The 20,727-nt window shown below is 43.1% G+C and overlaps 1 protein-coding gene across 1 annotated transcript in view; it reads right to left on the bottom strand.

Annotated features, from left to right (window-relative positions):
• The window catches only part of chrna8 (cholinergic receptor, nicotinic, alpha 8), a gene marked incomplete at both ends in the record, with an annotated part of 38,181 nt that continues 17,454 nt past the window's right edge, over nt 1-20,727 (bottom strand). Inside the window, 7 exons of the mRNA XM_083785166.1 lie at nt 1-618; nt 1,846-1,955; nt 3,883-3,969; nt 4,775-4,969; nt 6,657-6,904; nt 18,820-18,929; nt 19,659-19,703. Of these exons, the coding sequence (XP_083641292.1) occupies nt 1-618; nt 1,846-1,955; nt 3,883-3,969; nt 4,775-4,969; nt 6,657-6,904; nt 18,820-18,929; nt 19,659-19,703 (1,413 nt within the window). The remainder of the gene's footprint in view (nt 619-1,845; nt 1,956-3,882; nt 3,970-4,774; nt 4,970-6,656; nt 6,905-18,819; nt 18,930-19,658; nt 19,704-20,727) is intronic.

Below are 20,727 nucleotides of genomic sequence, written 5' to 3'. Positions count from 1 at the left end.
CTATGTGAAATCCTTGGAGACAGCCTCTATGAAGTTGGGTGCTGACATGAGGATGGTGAAGGTGCAGATGATCGAAAAGAGGGAGAACCCCACCAGGCACAGCCGGTCAACCACCGCTGCTGCAAACTTCCACTCGCTGCAGATGGCCTCTGCCTCGTCCTGATCCCGAAAGCGCTGGGCGATGTACGACACCTCCTCCAAGATCCGCTGGATCTCCGGTGGGGGGACGCTGATTCCCACTGCGGCTCCGACTCCGACTCCCATGCCAAGGCCTCCGACCCCTCCCCCTCCTCCGGGTGGCTCTGCCTCGTCGGAACTGTAGGCTCGTCCCCCCAGAGCCACACCGGAGTCACTGGAGGGAGGGTAGGGTGGGCTCTCCATTGGGTGGTAGCCACCAAAGTAGAGGCTCATGGATCCATTGGAGGTTCCGGTGGGGCAGGGTGGGCCTGGCGGCTGGGAGACAGGGACATTGACGCTAGGCATGGTTCTCATTTCAATGGAGCTGGCACTGGAGTGGTGCTGCGGGGGTTGGAACTTGTAGCCAGTCCGCTTGCGCTCATCGCCGGGCTTTTTCATCCGGAGGAACCAGGCACACCAGTTCAGGAGGATCACTCGCACCTGAGGGCAGAGAAAGGCCAATGGAGTTGCGTGCATGTATCTTTTAGGATAATTCATGTTTCGGACAGGTTCCAGATTCAATTGATTGATTGTTTGAAAGCAGTATGGCACTAGTATAGTAAAAAAAAAATACAAAATATAAACTATGCTAAAAGGACAACACGAAAAGCTCCATTGTATTCAATTAATCATCATGACATACTGTACAATTCATTACATACCAGAACAACACTGAAAGCGATATTTTCAGAATACTGTACATGTGGCAGGGGCAGGGGGCAGAGGATGCCCCTCACACAGGGCTCCGCTCCGTCCGTGGAGAAAGGTGGCAGTCCCGCCACCTTTCATGACGACGAGAGCCCCGGAAGAGAATTCCCCATTCATTTTCAAAAAGTATTTATTTGAAGACGTTTACACCACGGATAAAGCCAACTGGGCTCGTGACAAATCAGGACAATAAACACAATGTTTTGGGCCGATCAATTAATTAGTAAGAAGAGTTTTAAATTCCGTTGGGTAATCGAGGAGTTCCGTGGCTGTAGGTGAAGTTGACCGTATATTCACATGGTAGTCATTTTGTTCTTATTTCATAATCAGGGGATGGGATATTTGGTTAGACATACCATTGGTCTGATATCTCAAACCCTCACCCTAACCCTAACCTCCCACGGGGCAGCACACCTAAACCTAACCTAAACCCTCTCCCAACCCTTGACGCACCGCGTTAACGGTCACCAACCTTAATCCGGTCGTTTTAACGCACCCCTCACCAACCTTAATCCGGTCGTCTTAACGCACCGCTCACCAACCTTAATCCGGTCGTTCTAACGCACCCCTCACCAACCTTAATCCAGTCGTTTTAACGCACCGCTCACCAACCTTAATCCGGTCGTTCTAACGCACCCCTCACCAACCTTAATCCAGTCGTTTTAACGTACCCCTCACCAACCTTAATCCAGTTGTTTTAACGCACCCCTCACCAGCTTTAATCCGGTCGTTTTAACGCACCCCTCACCAACCTTAATCCAGTCGTTTTAACGCACCCCTCACCAACCTTAATCCAGTCGTTTTAACGCACCCCGTGCACCAGCCTTAATCCGGTCGTTTTAACGCACCCCTCACCAACCTTAATCCAGTCGGACCAATGCTATGTCTAACCAAAGGATGCCTCCCATATTTCGCAGAGTATGAAGTAAGAACTAAATGGCTGCCAGTCATGCTACTCACCCATTTTGGCATCTTGCCTCCCTGAGGGTCGTGATGGTGAAACTGCAGCACGATAACAGTCACCACGACTGACATTCCAACAATCATCATTGTGCTGGCAAAGTACTGGGCTACAAAGACACAGTATCAATATAATTCCACATTTACACATTTCATGCAACGGATATATGTCATGCTATGTGCCAAGTACCTGTTTCACCCTAAGTTATTCAACGGATATATGTCATGCTATGTGCCAAGTACCCGTTTCACCCTAAGTTATTCAAATTGCCCATGGGGATGTTTAATTTAAAGCTTGTACTTAATCAAGGTAAATACTCAATATTTTAAATTGCTAAATTAAATAGATTTCGCCTCTCTTATGAAAGAAAAGCAAACTTCCAAAACATAGCCCAAAAAGATAATCTTCTATACAAATTCACTGCCAAAACACATTGTGAGTTTGTAGATCGTCTATTTGTGCTATTCATGGTATGATGGTAACATTAGGGCTTAAGTGGTTAAGCCACTTAATATCTGAGCTGTTTATGGTTGTGAAGGGTACACTGGGGATGTATGAACCATAGATTGTAAAGGTATGAACCCAGGGGAGAAGGGCTGTAGGGGAGGAAGGAGAGCATAAAATGAATCCACAGACTAGAAGACGCTAGAGCAAGGCAAACCCGGCCCCAGATCTCTTATCGAGCTATAGGGGAAGGAGGGAAAACAACAGTTAACTAATGGGAGTTATGATCCAGCACTTTAAAAAGACATTCCTGCCCCCTCCTCCTGTCTACATCCTTACACTATTATCCCCTTTTTATCTACGTTGTATAATACTCTTTATTTAGCTCTTTGTTCTCTCTCCCTGTAAGCCGTAGTCTACACACTTTGGTTAGGTCATGAGCACACGTACTGTACTGTAGCCTACCGGCCATCAACCACACTTTTGTTCAGGAATGACGCAGAGGGGAGGAAGGATGAATTGGGATGTTGAAATTAAATCAGTGTTGTCAAAATAATTTAATGAAATGAACACAATCTGTTAAGTCAGCCTGTGACTCAAGATATGTGATGAATCGCACACTGTCTGCTTCAAGTGGGAGTAAATCATTAAATATATCACTTTACTGTAGCTCGCTATAAAGTGATATATATATTTTATAATGATATGACATGCTTTACAGTATCTCATCAACCAATCCACAATATCTTGGAAGCCTCTTATCAGACTTGCCCATATACGTAGCTGTTCATCACTTTCTCTTTCTCTTCCTCTCTCTGTCTTTGGTTCCAACCAATCTATCCATATATCCCTCATTCTTTCCTCATCTGTTGCTCTCTTCCTTTCCCTGCGGGGAGTCTCCACTTTTCAGGACCTACTATATTAACGCTGTTGACAGTTTTAGTTCAGGCTTCACAATTTGCTCCCTATGCCATTTGGGGGAATGGCATAGGGTTTCAGACACAGCCCCCCCCCCCCCCCCCTGGGCGCGTTCCTGGGGGTCTGGATGTTTCTGTAAATGAATGCCCTATACTTAGTCATGGTATCACACAAAAGTTGCAAAATTAGCCGATCAACAAGCTCACAACCCAATTGCTTGTTTTTAAGTGACATTTAAGTAACATTTTAAAGTGAATTTGAAATTGGTCAAGTCTGTCTGTGGGGTTTATATCTAGATATATGAAAAGTATTAACAAGAGCTTGGGATTAAATAATAACTACAATGTATGTGCACAGTTGAGGCCAGAGGATTTCTTTAAGATGGTGCATGTGGCCCAGGCCGTAGCGTAACGGTCTGGGCACCGGACTGGTGATCCAGTCGCAGTGTGCCGCGGGTTCGACTCCCGGACCCGACACGGCCTTTACTGCATGTCATCCCCCCATCTCTCTCCCGTTTCCTGTCAGCCTACTGTCTGTCCCTTCAAAAATCAATAAAAGGCGTAAGCCGCAAAAAAAATATCTTTAAAAAAAAAGATGGTGCATGTGGACACATACAGAGAGACACGCCTACCTCTACAGTATACAGTCGGATACATCAGGATAGGATAACCCACCTATTAAGGGAACAGAGTCAGAGGTGGCTGGCATGATCTCAGCAACTAGAAGCATGAAGACAGTCAGTGAGAGAAGCACCGTGATACCTAGAGAGAGAGAGAGAGAGAGAGAGAGGATGGGGACATATATGAAGTGCTAGCCTGTGACCAGTTAGGTTGTTAGGCCCAAATCTGATTTCCCATCCAGATTGGAGTCTGATTGGTTTTTAATGTATTCAAATCTGACTGCATAAGAGGCACTGTGAGACATGCAATTTCAAATCACAACCGTGCACAGTTAGGTCAGTTAGATAAGAAGAGGTGGAAAAACTATAAAATTAAGATTTTTAGATGCATCTATTCATAGCCATAAGCACAGGCCCAAGATCATTCAAAACGTGATGTCTTGTTTCCCAATTAATAGCTATTAATAGAGCACCAAAGTCTGACATCAATATCGCTACAGGGCGCTAAGTCCACGGGTTCGTGTACTGTTTTATTTGTATTATAATCCCCATAGGAGGATCTTAGATCGCCTCATATAAGAAATGTGTTTGAAAAATAAACTAATCATCCCGGCCGTTTCACTCATGGATATGAAGAATCAACGGACTGTGAGAAAACTCTAATGTTACTTCTGCTGAATTAGTTACATTTTGGCTAGAAACAGACTGTATCAAATATGATTGACTAACTGTCGTAAACGATACAGAGACACCTCCCCGACCAAATTATTACAACCCATTAAGACCGGGAAAGCATCTGTGTCATTTCAGATTCTGGCGTTGGCTATTCAAAAATAGCAGATGTGCAAGCTTAGCTTGTAACATCTGCTATATTTTTGAGTGCTACCAGTTCAGAAGGCATTTTGTGGAATCGGGCCTCGGGTCTTATAAAATCCGGCGTCTCTCACCCAGCGAGATCTTCTCTCCAGAGTCTGCGGGCAGCAGGAAGACGAGCAGGGCGAGGCCAGAGATGAGCACACAGGGGATGAGCAGGTTGAGGCCGTAGTAGAGGGTCCTGCGCCGCATGGTCACTGTAAAGGTCACGTCGGGGTAGGGCTCCTTGCAGCACTCGTAGTACAGCTCGTTGCGCTTGGCTGGCACACCTGGCACGATGCATGGGCACACACACACAGCAGTGTAAAGAAACGACGTGCATTTACCCCTGGGTAAACGTTTGAGGTATTGAGGTATTTCAAGTGTTACCACTTTTACTTCTATAGCTAGCTCTACTATACATCTCAGAGGCAAACGTTTTTTTAAACATATGTTTATTGATTTTCTTTACAATTATTTGAAAACAATAGTTGCTAGTTACTTTACGAAACATTAACCACTGACTTCAACCCTATATACATTTCGGCCATATGAAAATAGCCGATCTACAAGCTCACAATGGATGTGACGCATTGTGAGCTTGTTGTTGTGGGCCTGACTTCATCATCATAAATGGTAAATGGTGCATTTATATAGCACCTTTCTCCATGGTGCTTTACATCACCGATTCATAAACCGATGGAGGAAGCACCCATGCATGCTCATTGGGAGCAGGGGTTCATTGTCTTGCTCAAGGTCAGTTTGACACTAACGCACTGACTGAACCCACCAAATAAGCGTTGCACATGTGCTTCATTGTGTGTGCAGATTTACACGCGACTGTAGGATGACTTGTCCAGTCATCCTATACTCAATGCATTTCAATGATAAACGAGACACTTTTTTCCACCGCCAAGAGTGGGGAGAAAAAACGTATTGTGCTCGAGTGGAGGGTCCATGTGTCGCCAGTGAGAACAGCTGCATGGAGCGAAAGAAAAGCAGCGCTTACGCTTGCGCGCCTGGTGGGTTTCATGAGCACGCCAGGAATCAAACTGCTGCTTTACATCCTGCCCACCCTGACGCCCCTTGTGTCATAAACACCAAACACACACTGCTCTGCATGGTGAGTGACTCATATGGCCTGGCTGCATCCCTGCCTTTGTGTCAAAGTTTCCTACTGCATACCATCTGGGCCTGCCTGGCACCCATCCCCAGGGACCATGTGACCCTGCTGTGCTGCTCTGTCCCAGCTGCAACACTCGTCCTCTCTCCTTCCATCAACATCTTTCCCATCTGTTGAATCTGATTAATTCACTTAATTTCAATATGGAGACATATGGGAAGTCAACAAAGCAGTCAGTATCCCATTCCCTGCACAGCGTACTGTATGCCATTATGACAAGTCATCTTCAAAGTGAACGTGGAGTCACGTATAGTCACATCTCTCGCTCTCTCTCTCTCTCCAGAGAGGATGGTGGAACGGGCCTCATTAATCAAGCAAACTGGGAACACATTTTGTACAGACTGTGGCGTTAATGTGCCTTGTCATATCGCTTTAAAGTTTAGTAATGAGTTTTGTCTCATTATTTTCCAATATTGTTAAATGTTCTGAATGCCAGAAAACACTTACTGCATAATTCCAGTGATGAAGCTCAATGAAATAATAGCGTTAGGGTTAAGTACTGACTTACTTCTGCTCTACAGCTACAAAGAGAATTGCATTGGAAAATGTCTCTCATATGATGCAGCATGTCAGTCAGAACAACTGTGTGAAAGCTTATGACTCTCACTCCGCTACATTGCAAATGGAATTTCTAATGGCACTACATTTCTAGAAACGGACTGGGAACCAAAGTGTCACACCGCAACGCACTGAGCATGTAAAGTTTCACTGTTTCTTTCGTAATTTGTACTTTTGAATAGTACCACTGCTTTTCCAATGGCATCTTCTGTAATGCTAGAATGAGGCTCTCTTACCCACAAGGTCCCATTCTCCATTGGGTATGTAGGTGGATGTGTCCACATCAAGCATTTGAAGGTCCAGCAGCCAGCCATTGTGGGTCCAGGAACCAAACTTCAGGTCACACTTCTGTATATCGAAGGGGAACCAGCGCACGTCGATGTAGCAGGTGCTCTTCAGAATGCCAGGGGGGATGTACTGACAGTAGCCTGATGCGTTCACCAACACGTTGGTGTGGAAGGTGGCATCGAAGCGCTCGTCGGCACTAGAGAGATAGGGAGACATAGAATTATATTATAACGATGAAGCTACAGTATACTGTAGTGTGCATCCCAGAAATACTGCAGCATCCGGTGCAGAGCCACAATTGGCCGTGGTCTTTGGACTGAACATACCAGACCACCCGGGTTCCTTAATATTAGATGGACAGCCCATTTTTGCCAAATTACTTCAAAGCACTAAATTTACCCTGATTAGCAGAGATGTGCTTAAAGTTATTATATAAGAATAGCAAGCATATTCTGCATATTCTGTATAGCCTACAATAACTAAATATATAAAGACCTATCTATGATGGAAATTCACCAAATGGCATTAATATCAACCACATACTTGATTGATTGATTGATTGATTGATTGATTGATTGATTGATTGATTGAGGTTCCTGCCAGTTCCTGACACATACAAGTACATTCACACACATTTATTTTAAATACATAAGCAGACTGTTCTCACAAAGAATCTTCATTCAGTGCTGGAAATTTGTTTTCCTGCGATTTTTGGATCCAAAAGCTATCAGGTTGATTTATCAGTTTTAGAAAGTCGCCCTTTCTTGTTGAGATGGGGATATGGAGAGTTGGAGACAAAGAGCCCATGGCCAAACACAATAAATCCTGTAACCAAAGAAAAGTCCTCTCTCTAAGCTATGGATATATAGATCATGTTCCCATCTCAACAAGAAAGGTTAATTATCTGAAAGAGTTGAATCAGCCTGAGAACTTTTGGAACAATAAATTGCAGAAAAAACAAAATGTCCAGGTCGAAGGAAGATCTCAACTTTTTAGTTTATCTGTTCGACCTTGAACATGCAAGTTTTAACCAAGACATTTGAACATTTTCCACCCTAAAACATGATCAGGTATTATTATAATAATTATAAGGAGGAAGACCTTTTTCCAAAAAGTGTACAGTATTTGTTAAAATCATGCTTTGATGTGGACACGCCCACCAGTTCATTAAGTATGCCTGGTTTGCCTGGTGGGTGGTGATCCACCTGAACTACAGCACAGCTGTAGTTGTATGATAAAGGGGGAGGGGTTAGGGGAGGGGCTGGTAGTGTGATGTCACTATATTACTGTTTATTTCATTGGCTCGTTTGACTGTCAAGGGTTCAGCCTCCAGGAAGAAACCCTAAATACAAAGTTAATACACCATTGCACATCAAAACGACTCCAGGGTGTCTAATGAAGTATACTGTCACCTCATACACACATGAAAAATTGTGGCATTCCATCTTTAACCTTTCAGAAAAAACAAATAAAAAAACATGTTTTTAGAACAACACAATACTGCCTCATCAAAGTTGATATGGCGACTTTATACATTGTTAGATAGCTACTTGAATGTGTTCCTTATATTATCATCCGTTTATCCAAATATACTGTAGCTCAAGTGGAGTTAGGAGGTTTTTGACCATTAATGTGGAGATAAAGTATTTTTCCTTATGACGTCTTCATCATTTTAATCAATGGGGGACAAACCACCTGCTCCACAAGTTGGAGTTAGCTGGTTTGTCCAACAATTCGAGGATCCAATAGAGTTAGGAGGTATAGTCAGAAATACAGCTGAAATATAGACTGTAGGGTAAACAAACTCACAGGAACAACTATTGTGTTCGGCAGAAACCTTCTCCATATTTTAACCTTTTGTGTTTTTTATAAAGGAATGCCCTACATTATCAGTGACACACACAAATAGATATTAAAAAGAAGCATGCAGATCAGCAAGCTTTAAGTGTTTTGAGCTTGTTGATCTGCTGCTTTTGCTGTTTTTGAATTTGATTCGTTTTGTACATATAGGATATGAGGTTTCCACCCAACACAGACCATTTGCACTATCTAGTCTGACTGTCTAGTCAATTATTGAGACTATAAAGAGAATTTGTCTAATTATGAAAAACAAGCCATGGACTTATGTGACAATTTTAGGTCAAGGGGTTATGATAAAAGAAAAATAACAAAAAACTTGTGCATTTACTGTAGCATCTCCAGAGTCAAAATAGATGAGTGGGATATGGAAAAAACAGGCCTACAGCAGGCGTAGGTCACATTGACATTAATTCACAGCGGCCATATAGTCCAGGAGAGAGGCTGGAGGAGGGATGGGGTATAAATTGTATTGGGGAGGGGGATGGTAATGGCTAGTGTAATCTTTATAAGTACGGCATTAAAAAAAGGAATGGCCATCTGTCTGCCAGAGGGGTGTATGTGTGTGTGTGTGTGTGTGTGTGTGTGTGTGTGTGCGTGCGTGCGTGCGTGCGTGCGTGCGTGCGTGCGTGTGCGTGTCTGTAAACAGCTTGGTTGTTGAATCCAGATATGCTGTGGTGTATAATTATGTTTGATTTAACTTGTCATCTCACTCAAAGGTGCATTTCATAATCAGCATTCACTTCTAACTATTATTAGACCTGATTCTTTTGACACATGTTTTCAATGTAAGAGTTGTCAAGAGGTCACAAAGGTGGAAATGCAATTAAGTATTAACAGAAAGAATTGTGTGAACATTGTCAGAGAGGAAAGCAGGAACAAAAGCTGAACCGTTCTAAAACTTAAGCAAGACAACCTATAGACCGATTCACAGAGGGTTTCCTGGGTGCGGCCATTACTGAGGGTGTACCATTGAGTACTGCAGCACTGATTAGCTACACCTGGCCTACGGAGCACCTGCTCCATGGATTACCCCTCAGTAATGGCCGCGCCCAGGGCACCCCTCTGTGAATCGGTCTATATTCTACATTGATTCCCATGTACAGTATCTGACTGAAACAAGGTCCACGTGTTTACTCTATGTATTTGCATGCACACACAGATACTATAGGAATGAATGAATGAATGAATGAATGACTTTATTTAAGTGTCATGCCACCTCGTGGCCCATCCCTCATGGGACACCTTTTCATACAGTTACAATTATTCGGATATACACGTCTTTTTACACTGGTTAACAGTAATGCTGATCGTCTACTCAACATGAGTACAACAAAACAAAAAAAACTATATACTGTACTGCATATTGTATACTGACCTCAAGCTCAGGTCAGAATTTAGAGAATAAAAACGTTGATCATCAAATAACTTGTGAAAGTGCATCATCTGACACTCAGACTCCTTCATATTCTGTCTCTTTGCTGTTCTTTTCTTCTCTCCTCTGCTGCCCTCCTCATCTTCTATTCCTCTTGTAACGGCCTGCTCCTCAGCCTGTAGACTTTGGCCGTGTTGATCTGTTTTTGGACTTTATCTCTTCTGTTCTTGTTCCGTTTAGTTATGTTCTCTGGTATACAGTATGCATATACTGTATGCACACATGAGACATGAATGCTCAATCTCATGCAAAGAACCCATGCACCCCCCCCCCCCATTACCTCCCACCCCCATTGCCACTCTCTGCAGGTCCTACACTGCAGTAGTTGTAAATGGCCATTAGGACATCTGACAGCTCTATTCAATGCAGCCACTTGACTGCTCTCCCGTTTTCCTATTTTCTCTGTCATTTCCTTTTCTTCAGCTTGAGCAATTCACCTTTTTGCAGTGGCCTTTAGTGTTGTTATTTATTTCTGTTATGGGTGTCGGGATCAACGGCTGGTTGACATGTTGCAGCGAGGAGATAAGGGTTGGTTAAGGCTGGGTCATAAATTGAATTATTCAAGGCTTGGCTTTATGCTAGCTTTTGTATGAGGGGCACTCTCCCACACTCCACACTTGTACATGTCACAAAAGACTTATCTCTGTGTGTGTGTGTGTGTGTGTGTGTGTGTGTGTGTGTGTGTGTGTGTGTGTGTGTGTGTGTGTGTGTGTGTGTGCGTTTGTGCGTACGCGCATGTGTGCATGCGTGTGTGTGTGTGTGTGTGTGTGAGAAATGGTCAACGTAATGCACATTGTACAGCGCTTGTAAAGTCGTGCGTCCAAATACATCATTATTGTAGGCTACTGTATAATGCTTTGATACTACATACACACACACACACACACGCACGCAAGCACACATGCACTCATGCATGCACACCCACACACACACACACACACACACACACACACACACACACACACACACACACACACACACACACACACACCTGGCAATAGTACACGTTCCATAGACCTACATATGACTGGACAGGTGATAGCCCTGGGAGAAGGCAAACAAAGAAGTCAAAGGGCTTGTACAACACACCCGCACAACGCACGCACGCACGCACGCACGCACGCACGCACGCACGGGTGGGGCTGTGGTGAGGAGAGCACAGAGACTGGCTGGCAGAGAGAAGAGGAACAATGGAGGTAGTGACAGGTCTCTGGGCCAAGGGACATGAGTCATGCATGCTGTCCTCTCCCTTCACTCAACACTGTAGTACTGATGTCTTGATCCATGCACGCATGCACACGTGCACACGCACACACACACACACACGCACGCACACACACACAGCTTCAGAAAAAGGGCGAAAAAACACCAGAGAATGATAAAGAAAATGCAGCAGTCTGCAAGGACCTTAAGTCTTCTTTCTATTATGCAAAGATTCAGTCATCTGACCCTCTGACCCAAGGAAGCTCTGCATCTCCATCCATGTCCATCCACTCCTCGCCACCTCTCAACGTTGAAGCTTTAAACATTTTTTTTTACATGAGCCTGATTTGAATTGCAGTATCAATCCCAAAGTGAAGCCATGATGCACATGTTGTCTATTTTTGCTGCGCGACACAATGTAAGTATAAATCAGGCTGGCCATTGTTGGCATTTCTTTACCAAGATAAATTAATGCGCAGGATCTACTGCAGGAGAGAATGCGCTGGTGGTTTCTCCTTTGTCAGAGCTCACAAAGGTGTTTCAAAGCTGGGTGTCTCAGCTGGTTTTCAAACAGCTGGTTATCAGAACAGTTGTATACCCAGGAATAACAATAGGGGTCATTCTCTATGATGATTCAAGTTCATTGTTGAAACAGCATCTAATTGAAATCATTACTGTTTAAATATTTCAACATTATTCTCACGGTGGTTCATCTCAAAACAGTGATAGCACTTAGTGTTTGTAAATATACTGTAAACTAAATATTTGTCGACGTGGTTCTATAATTAGTTTGAGTTCATTATGTTTTGCGATTTACCTTCAAATTATGGTAACTCGTTTGGTTAGGGTATGTTATTTGGGAGGTTATTATAAATTATTTGGCCATGGTTATGGTTTGTGTCTGCACAGTTACAGGACTACAACATTTTACTATGTCATTAATATACCTTAAAAAAAAGTCCCCCCATGAGTCCCTAAGATGTACTGTATGTTACTGATTTGTTTCAGACCTCCAGCTCTAGGCAACACAGAATGGGGGGGACTTTAAAAAATATATTTCCATTATTTCCAGGTATATTATTGACATAGTAAAATGTTGAAATTGAGTGGTATTCCCCTTTAAGGTACTGTATGAAACAGTGGCTTCCATACATTGTTGCAGTGTTGTATAAGATGACAATGTATAAATAATCAAGGAATGGAGACAGCTTCAGAGTCAGTCTTCATCTATCTTACATTAAGCTAATTCAAGTAAATCCAAGGAATGTATCACTAGAGTAATGAATAGGCATATTCTTTCACACATCCACCACCCCTTCACCCATTTGTTCATTCAACACTCTAGTCAAAGTCAAAGTCGTACGATTAGTCACACACGTTACCGCAGTGAAATTTGTTCTCCGCATAGACGCCTTAACAGACGATGTCACACTGATAAGCAACAGCATGCGCGCGCATACCGGCAGCACAAGAACCCTGCCTCTCATAAGATGCAATGGAAAAGTTCTAACTGCACTCACGTGTAAAAAATGCACCATCAAACTTTCAGATGCTGTTTTTCTCCCAGTGTGGAGGAAGAATGATTAGGATTTTTATTGTGATCTCTCGCCCTTGAAATATATTATAATCCTTGGTTTCTGTTGTGTTTGAACAACAGCAATTCAAATCAGTCCTCAAAACCACTCCTCCAGTCAATGTCTTCGTCCCGCGATGGTGTCACACACGCAGACCTCTACGCTCACAACAGTCGCATCCGTGATGCGATGTGCACGCTTGTATATCAGCTGTGCGCAATACTGTTGCGCTTTTAAGTATACATGTCTCCTAGGGTGCATCTCACTAGCCAACACTCAAGAGGAGGTTGAGTGAACTGAAACCAGCGCTCCCCAAAACAACAGGTTTGGAGATCTGTTGGGACATGAAACAGTCACCCGTCCCAGTCCCAATGTTTGTAAACAAAGAATTGGTCTATTTGACCCATCTCTTGGAGCGGTGAGCCACAGCATGCGCCGCGCTCGGGAATCATTAGTTGATTTGACCCCCAATCCAACCCATTGGTGCTGAGTGCCAAGCAGGGAGGCATTGGGTCCCATTTTTACAGTCTTTGGTATGACCCGGCCAGGGATCGAACCCGCGACCTCCCAGTTTCCCAGTTTTGTTCCACTGTCAATCAAAGCACTCAATAACAGATAACTAACTACTGGGAGAGTGCAATACTGCATTACTTGAACCTTGATATATTTGCACAGTGTGGGTAGGATAATTATTTTGTGTACTATGAACTGTATTTTTTTGTACTATGAACTGTGTGTGTATGTATTTTTAGAATCTGATCTCAGGTCAGAATGGGTTAATTAGCAGTCCATTTGGGTTTTACGTGCCATGACTGTCCGCCGACAGAATTTAAATTCAGTCTCAGCTGGATGTCCTTCACGTGCCTGAGCCTGATCGATCCCTCGTGAAATGAGACCATTGACTTTTTTACCTAATGAGAGAGCAGGTCACCGTCTTACACAGTCATGTAACTGCATTACTGCAGCATCCATTAACTTTGGGGCAGGCCCATCTAGAGTTTAAATGGACAGGTATCAGTCAAACGGGAGACATCGAAAAGGAAGGAGGATCAACATATGGAATGTCAGAACAGGTCAGCTCCATATATGGAGATCTAAGGGTTTGACGTTTGAGGTCAGATGTAGAGTTGCTGGCCAATATTGATGACATCATCAGGGATCTCCATCCCTGTGACTTTCACAGTTGCACAGTCGGATTGCTATCTGATTAGGCTACCCAAGACACATTGTAATGCTAGAAATGTGTTATACATCACTTTGATGCAGAATCGTAAATCAAAACAGTGAACATTTGTGTCTGGCATTCTAAAAGTCAAAACAGAAAGGAAAAGAAGCAGTGCTGCTATCACCTGTGTTAATGAAATCACTGACTCACGGGAAAGCTTTTAATTGTCTCCCCAATAGGTGAGTCAACGTGATCACACTCACAATTATGAAAACACAACAAGGGCTATGAAAAAGGCTGGATAATATACGTATAGAATGACTAATGCCTCACAATTGATTTTTTTAATTGTTTTTCATTTACTGCATCCCATATTGAGATTGCCCTCGCATTCGTACATACACGTCCAAACATCATTAACCTCATATTAGTCACAATGGCAGCACATGAAAGAATGCTCTTCTCAGGAACATGCTAATTCAACACAGCTAGGCTGGCGTGTTATTGGCTGTGTAATGGTGTGTGCTGTGCCATTAATGTTCAATTTGTAAGGTCGCGTGTGTGTGTGTGTGTGTGTGTGTGTGTGTGTGTGTGTGTGTGTGTGTGTGTGTGCGTGCGTGAGTGCGTGTGCAATGTGCATGTAGCAGAGCATGTACACATTTATATTTGTTTGTCTGTTTGTGTGTGCACTGTGCAGGTATACATCCATATCACAGTAATGTCGACACAGTATAATGTTGAGGTATTAGTGTGTTTGTGTTGTGTGCGCGTGTGTTTGTGTGTGTGTGTGTGTGTGTGTGTGTGTGCATGTTTTGTGTGCGTGTGTTTTGTGTGTGTGTGTGTGTGTGTGTGTGTGTGTGTGTGTGTGTGTGTGTGTGTGTGTGTGTGTGTGTGTGTGTGTGTGTGTGTTTGTGTGTGTGTGTGTGTGTGTGTGTGTGTGTGTGTGTGTATGTGTATGTGTGTGTGTGTGTGTGTGTGTGTGTGTGTGTGTGTGTGTGTGTGGGTGTGTGTGTGTGTGTGTGTGTGTGTGTGTGTGTGTGATGGCCCCCCCAGGGGGCCATCACACAACCTTCTGGCTGGGCTGTAAATAGAGACACCACCCTCCCCCACTCCACATCCACCCACCCCACATTTGAGCCATCAAGCAGTGTTGCCATGCCCGCTTATTATAAGCAACTTTGGGCTTGTTTTTCTGTAAAGTTGCTTGTAAATATCGGTAGTCGTGGGTTGTGTTATTTGGTTGTTGTTGGGGGGGGGGGGGTCTTGTTTCTAAAGTGTATTGCTTATTTGGGCTTGTTTCCGTATGTTGTTAAACAAGTTTATCTCAAAGACTTTGGCTTCACTCACACCTTTCGATCTAGCATACAACATTGATGCATGCTAGATGTAAGCAACTCGACTGCCCCCCTCCCCCTCATACAACAAAAATGTTGTGTCAAACCATGTGACTCCCATTGGAAATGCATTGTGAGCTTGCATCAGTAAACAAGTCTCATGCATCAGCTATACATCAATCTGTTGTGAAGGTGTGAGTCAGGCCTTTCATGGCAAGGCTCCCAAGATTAATATGTATTTGTCTGCAGAAGACCACCCCCCCCCCTTTCTTTTGGGCTTGTTTTCATAGACCCATGGTTGCTTATTTTTTTTTTTATATATTTCTTATCCCACGATTCACCCCTGTGTCAATCATCTAATGTGATCCTGGGCTCTACACACCCTCCACCAACGTAGTCCCCATATATGGGGGACAAGGGGAGAGCAACGGACTTGAACTCATGCTTCCTTCATGCCTGAGTGTCCAAGTTGCTCCTTTACACCTGACAGGGGGGAGTATTTCTCTTGCAAAATCTGGCAACACTTCCGGACAAGCTCCACAAACGTCAGCAGTCTCCAAAGTTTCATACCGACACACTGGCAACATCCTCCTTGTGCCTTTCCTTCCGATCATCCAAACTGACTTTACATTGTGTCACATCATGTCACATAAACAGCAGTTTTAAAAATAAAATAAAAATAAAAGGAACGAAAAGGCTCACCATGAATAATCTTTCTCATTCATGATGCCGGCGTGATTTGAGCATGCAGCCGAGTAGAATGGAACACAATGAAATACAAGAGAGAGATTAGCGAGACAACAGACACAGCTGAGGCGAAGGAACAGTGACATGTTGATCCTCTGGGAGCAGAACAGGAGACAAACTGACAGGTGGATGCCATGATTTATAAAGAGAAAGAGTCAAGGATTGGAAGGATGAGTTATGTGCACAAAGAGAGAGAGAGAGAGAAAGTACACGAGTAAACAGGAAAGGAGAAGTCTGACTGACTGACATGAGTGATGGTGTGGGAGGATGAAGGTGATGGGAAGAGAGAAAGGAGGTGATGGGAAGAGAGGGGGAGATTTAGGGAAAGAGATGGGTTAGGTGAGGGAACATAGATTAAGATGGGTAATCCCTGTGAGGCTAAAAAGAGGAGCTTTTAAAATCTGGATTAATCGCCCAAACCTTTGCTCTGTCCCCTTGCGTGCGTGCGTTTGGGAACATGCAACATGCATTTAATATTTTAGCTTTTCAGTGAAGATCAACTGTAATACTTTCCTCTCATTCTCTGTCTCTCTTTCTCTTCTTCTGGCTCCAGACGTGTCGATATGAATTAACCACCACTTTATCTACAGTAGCTGTTCTTCAAATACCACTTTCTCTTTGTCTGCACTATGCAGAACATCATTCATATTTAGTCCCTTCCAATTCAAGTAGTTGTTTATCCTGAGATACACTACGACAGTGTAGTGTAGTGTGTGCAGGAAGAAAATAGCTGATCTACAAGCGTATGAGGCAAAGGAAAATTGGCCTAGATTTCCAGTTCACAGGCGTGAAGATCAAACGCTACAAATGAGAACAAATGACCTGGATTCCAAAAAGCACGAGTCTCACTGACTGTAATTTAACATCACTCTCACTGACTGTAATTTAACATCACTCTCACTGACTGTAATTTAACATCACTCTCACTGACTGTAATTTAACATCACTCTCACTGACTGTAATTTAACATCTCTCTCACTGACTGTAATTTAACATCACTCTCACTGACTGTAATTTAACATCTCTCTCACTGACTGTAATTTAACATCACTCTCACTGACTGTAATTTAACATCACTCTCACTGACTGTAATTTAACATCACTCTCACTGACTGTAATTTAACATCTCTCTCACTGACTGTAATTTAACATCAAATCTACTCAGAACTTCACCTGCGTTTAGTCTGTTGTGCCGTCATTTTGACAATATTGAAATGTGAATGAGTATTGAATATAAATCTTTAGGTATATCAGATATTACTTTGATGTTAGTAGATTTTCATGAAATGTTATGTTTATACGTATATCACATCATTATATTCTATTGATAGCTTGCTCTACAGGAATTAGGTGTAGCAATCAGTGCACACACATGCTGTAAATAAACACACATGTACTGTAACATGCTACATTAGATTACCCACATTTGGCTGGTAAAAAGCGCCAAACCCTTAACCCTGATTTATTCACACCTCATACCAGTTTTAGTTTATTGCCTTGGATTATTAAGAAACCCTCTGTCCGTCAGTCTATCTAATCCTTATTTTTCTCCCTCAGTGGGTTAACTCGCATATGAAGAAGATCCCAGTGATCGAAACGTTGAATTAATAGTAGTAGTTTTCTACCAGTGTTGCGGACTCTATTTCTTCCTCTTAAATCGCATATGGACATTAGCACATGAAGACCGTGAGGAAGCCCGTTTTTCATTTTCCCAAAATGTATTTTTGTGTACACACCAGAGATTCGGCGTTTGGGATCTGTTGTCACGGTTATGCTCTGTTATCATGTTTACAGCATGGGATTATATTTAGAATCCTAACCTCTCTTCCATGTGTTTATGGAATGTGTTTGTCCATCACACTAACAATCAGGTCTATGTTTTGCACCAGTGGATTAAATACAGTACATGAATACAGGATTAGATATTTTTTAAAGCAAAGCATGCTGGGAGCATGGCCGTTCTGATTAGTTGTAGAGAATAAGGATCAACATCAACATCAGAAAATCACGATACAATAATCATAACAAGACTGCGATACGATATTTATCACAATATAAACAAACTAACTTAAAAAACATTGATGAACGGAGAAGACCAAGAAAAACAAAGAAAGGATCTGTATATCTGGCTGCTATGGTGCAACCTATTGAACTCTGATGGTCATCAATACCACCCTTTCGTTCCCTTGTTTTAGTTTTGTTTTTTGTGTGCGTGTACAGTATGTGTCTCTTGTGTAGTGTTAACTGGTTAAGCACCGGGCCCGAGAGAACGAGATTAATTTACCTCTGCAATCGATGCCATGCCCGGCATCCCAAGATTTTTCACTTGTATTTGAAAAATCTAAATAAAATATGTAAAAAAAAAAAAAAAAAGAAAGGGAAGAAGAGGCAGGAAAAGAAAGAAAGTTTGAGCGCTTTTTCCACAAAAACTACAAGCAAAGGGTTTCAGATATATTTACAAGCTTTTGCCACAAATGGCACAACTGTAGGGTTTCTCTTATCTTTTTATAAGCTGTCCAGCCATACAACCGGTGGGTCTCTTTTCACAAAATAATGGATGGTTAAAGGAAGAGCTAAAGTCCAAGTGAACTAGTCTGGTATATTTCTAGAATGTATACAGAATATGTACAACAAATCTGAGTTGTCTCTCCACCACTCCAGTGGACAGTCGCTCTCTCTCTCTCTCTTCTCTCTCACTCACGCACGCATGCACGCACACACGCACGCACACACACACACACACACACACACGCTCGCATGCACGCTCGCACACGTATGGAAACACCGAGAGCTTACCTGTTGTAAAGAAGGATGTCGGGTGTCCAGATCTGGTCTGAGGGGAAGCGTAGGTTCTGAACACCAGGGTAGTTGTCTGGATTCCAGCTCAGGTAAACATCAGTCCAGTACTGATGAAGAAGTGGAGAAAGAAAATCATTACAAAACATGTATATATAAAACACTAAAACCTCAGGTTATACAGGTTGGTTCGGCTCCAGGCACTGAATCAGCCTCTGACCGTATAGTATACGGTCAGAGGCTGATTCATTGCCTGGAGCCGAACCAGTCAACTAGGATGATGTCATACGGCGTATACGTCATCATCTCTTGCCTGATTTATACTTAGGTGCATGCCAGTGTTGCTCACAAATAATTGTTGATCTACAGTACAAGCTTCAAGCTGGTTATTTTCAGTGAGCGATCAAAATATCGCAACCTAGTATAAATACATCTGATTGGTTGGAATAGGCTTCTCTACCCGTGCTCAAACAAGCATGACAGCTCACCTAGCCGTTCTCAAATGAAATCAATCAAAATATCAGCTGTGCCGATCAGATGGAGTGGCTAGGCTAGCAGTTTGCATGGGAAATTTGCAGACGAAATGCCCCACGATATATGAATACATATATGTTTTATTTTGATGGCATGCTTGCAGAACTCGGCTCCTCCTCGTTCCTGACTGCATCACTGCCGTGCCAAGAATCACGATAACGCAATATTGCTTAATTAGACACTCCCATCTCTCTCTCTCTCTCTCTCACCTATTCCCCCTCTTGACCTCTCCCCTTCTCCCCTGAGTGCTCACTGTGTTTGTAATATATGACCTGTACATCATACAGGACAGGTGGCACACTCACCAACTGCAGCCAGGCATTGGTCATCAACACCTGGTTCTTCTCATCCTGGTAGCAGAGACAGAGGGAAAGAAGGTGAAAAGAGTGTTGCTGGAGTGTAGACAGAGGAGATACAACCACTCATATTTTATACAGCAATACTTGTCAGCTCTGATTCAGTGAAGGTGTCTTACTCAGTCGGAATGGAACAACGCAAGGCCCTGCAGATCTGTGTAAAATCTCACTTTATGTAACCAAACATAGCTCTTACATGGGTTGAGTGGAACCGTCATGCATATTTAGGCATTTAAAACATGCTGCAACTAGAAAAGTGTGCTTAGTAGAGCGCAAATCTATACCAGGAGTCATGCCCTTCCTCCCTCCGTCTCTCTGGGTTTATATGGTGTGGTTGTGTGCGTGTATGAAAAGGCATGGGGCAATGATGGGAAGGTATGTAATATAGGACTCTCATTACCTCATTACGGTGCAAACGGAGGCTTTATGGAATCAAATCTTTTGGACAGCAAACACATTGACAAGTATAGTGTGGCATGACAAACGTGAGATTACAATTTTATAGGCTAACAGACATAGCAATGGCCTACCTCATAGGCCTATTTGTTATTTATATATAAATATAATAAAGCTAATCACTCAGTCTATCAAATAAATCCTCTTCACTTGAAAATTTTCTTTTTAGCAAAGCACCTGAAGCTAATGAATAGACATGCCAGATGCTAAAAAGTTTCAAGAGGTTGGTGACAGTTCTCGTTTCAATATCACTGAAACATTAAAGCGTATAGTCTCATGGGGGGCCCAGGTGGCTCACCTGATAGAACACATATACAAGTCCTTGCCGCAGCCGGCCCTAGGCCCTTCGCTGCAAGTCCTCCCCCCTCACTGTCTCCTGCCTTTTCCTGTATCTCTCCAATGTCACTATCGAATTTAGGCTTGACACCCCACCCCCTGCGAAAAAAATATTCCCATGAGCAAGCTAAGCTACTATTAGGCTTGAGAATCCTGTGAAACCTGTGAATGTGAACACATGGCAGATGGCAGAAGTGCAATCATGCATAATTGTACTTGTTCAAGT

Source organism: Protomyctophum parallelum, assembly GCF_964188405.1.
Source record: "Protomyctophum parallelum genome assembly, chromosome: 16".
Taxonomy (NCBI): domain Eukaryota; kingdom Metazoa; phylum Chordata; class Actinopteri; order Myctophiformes; family Myctophidae; genus Protomyctophum; species Protomyctophum parallelum.
This window is presented reverse-complemented; position numbering and strand designations above follow the sequence as displayed.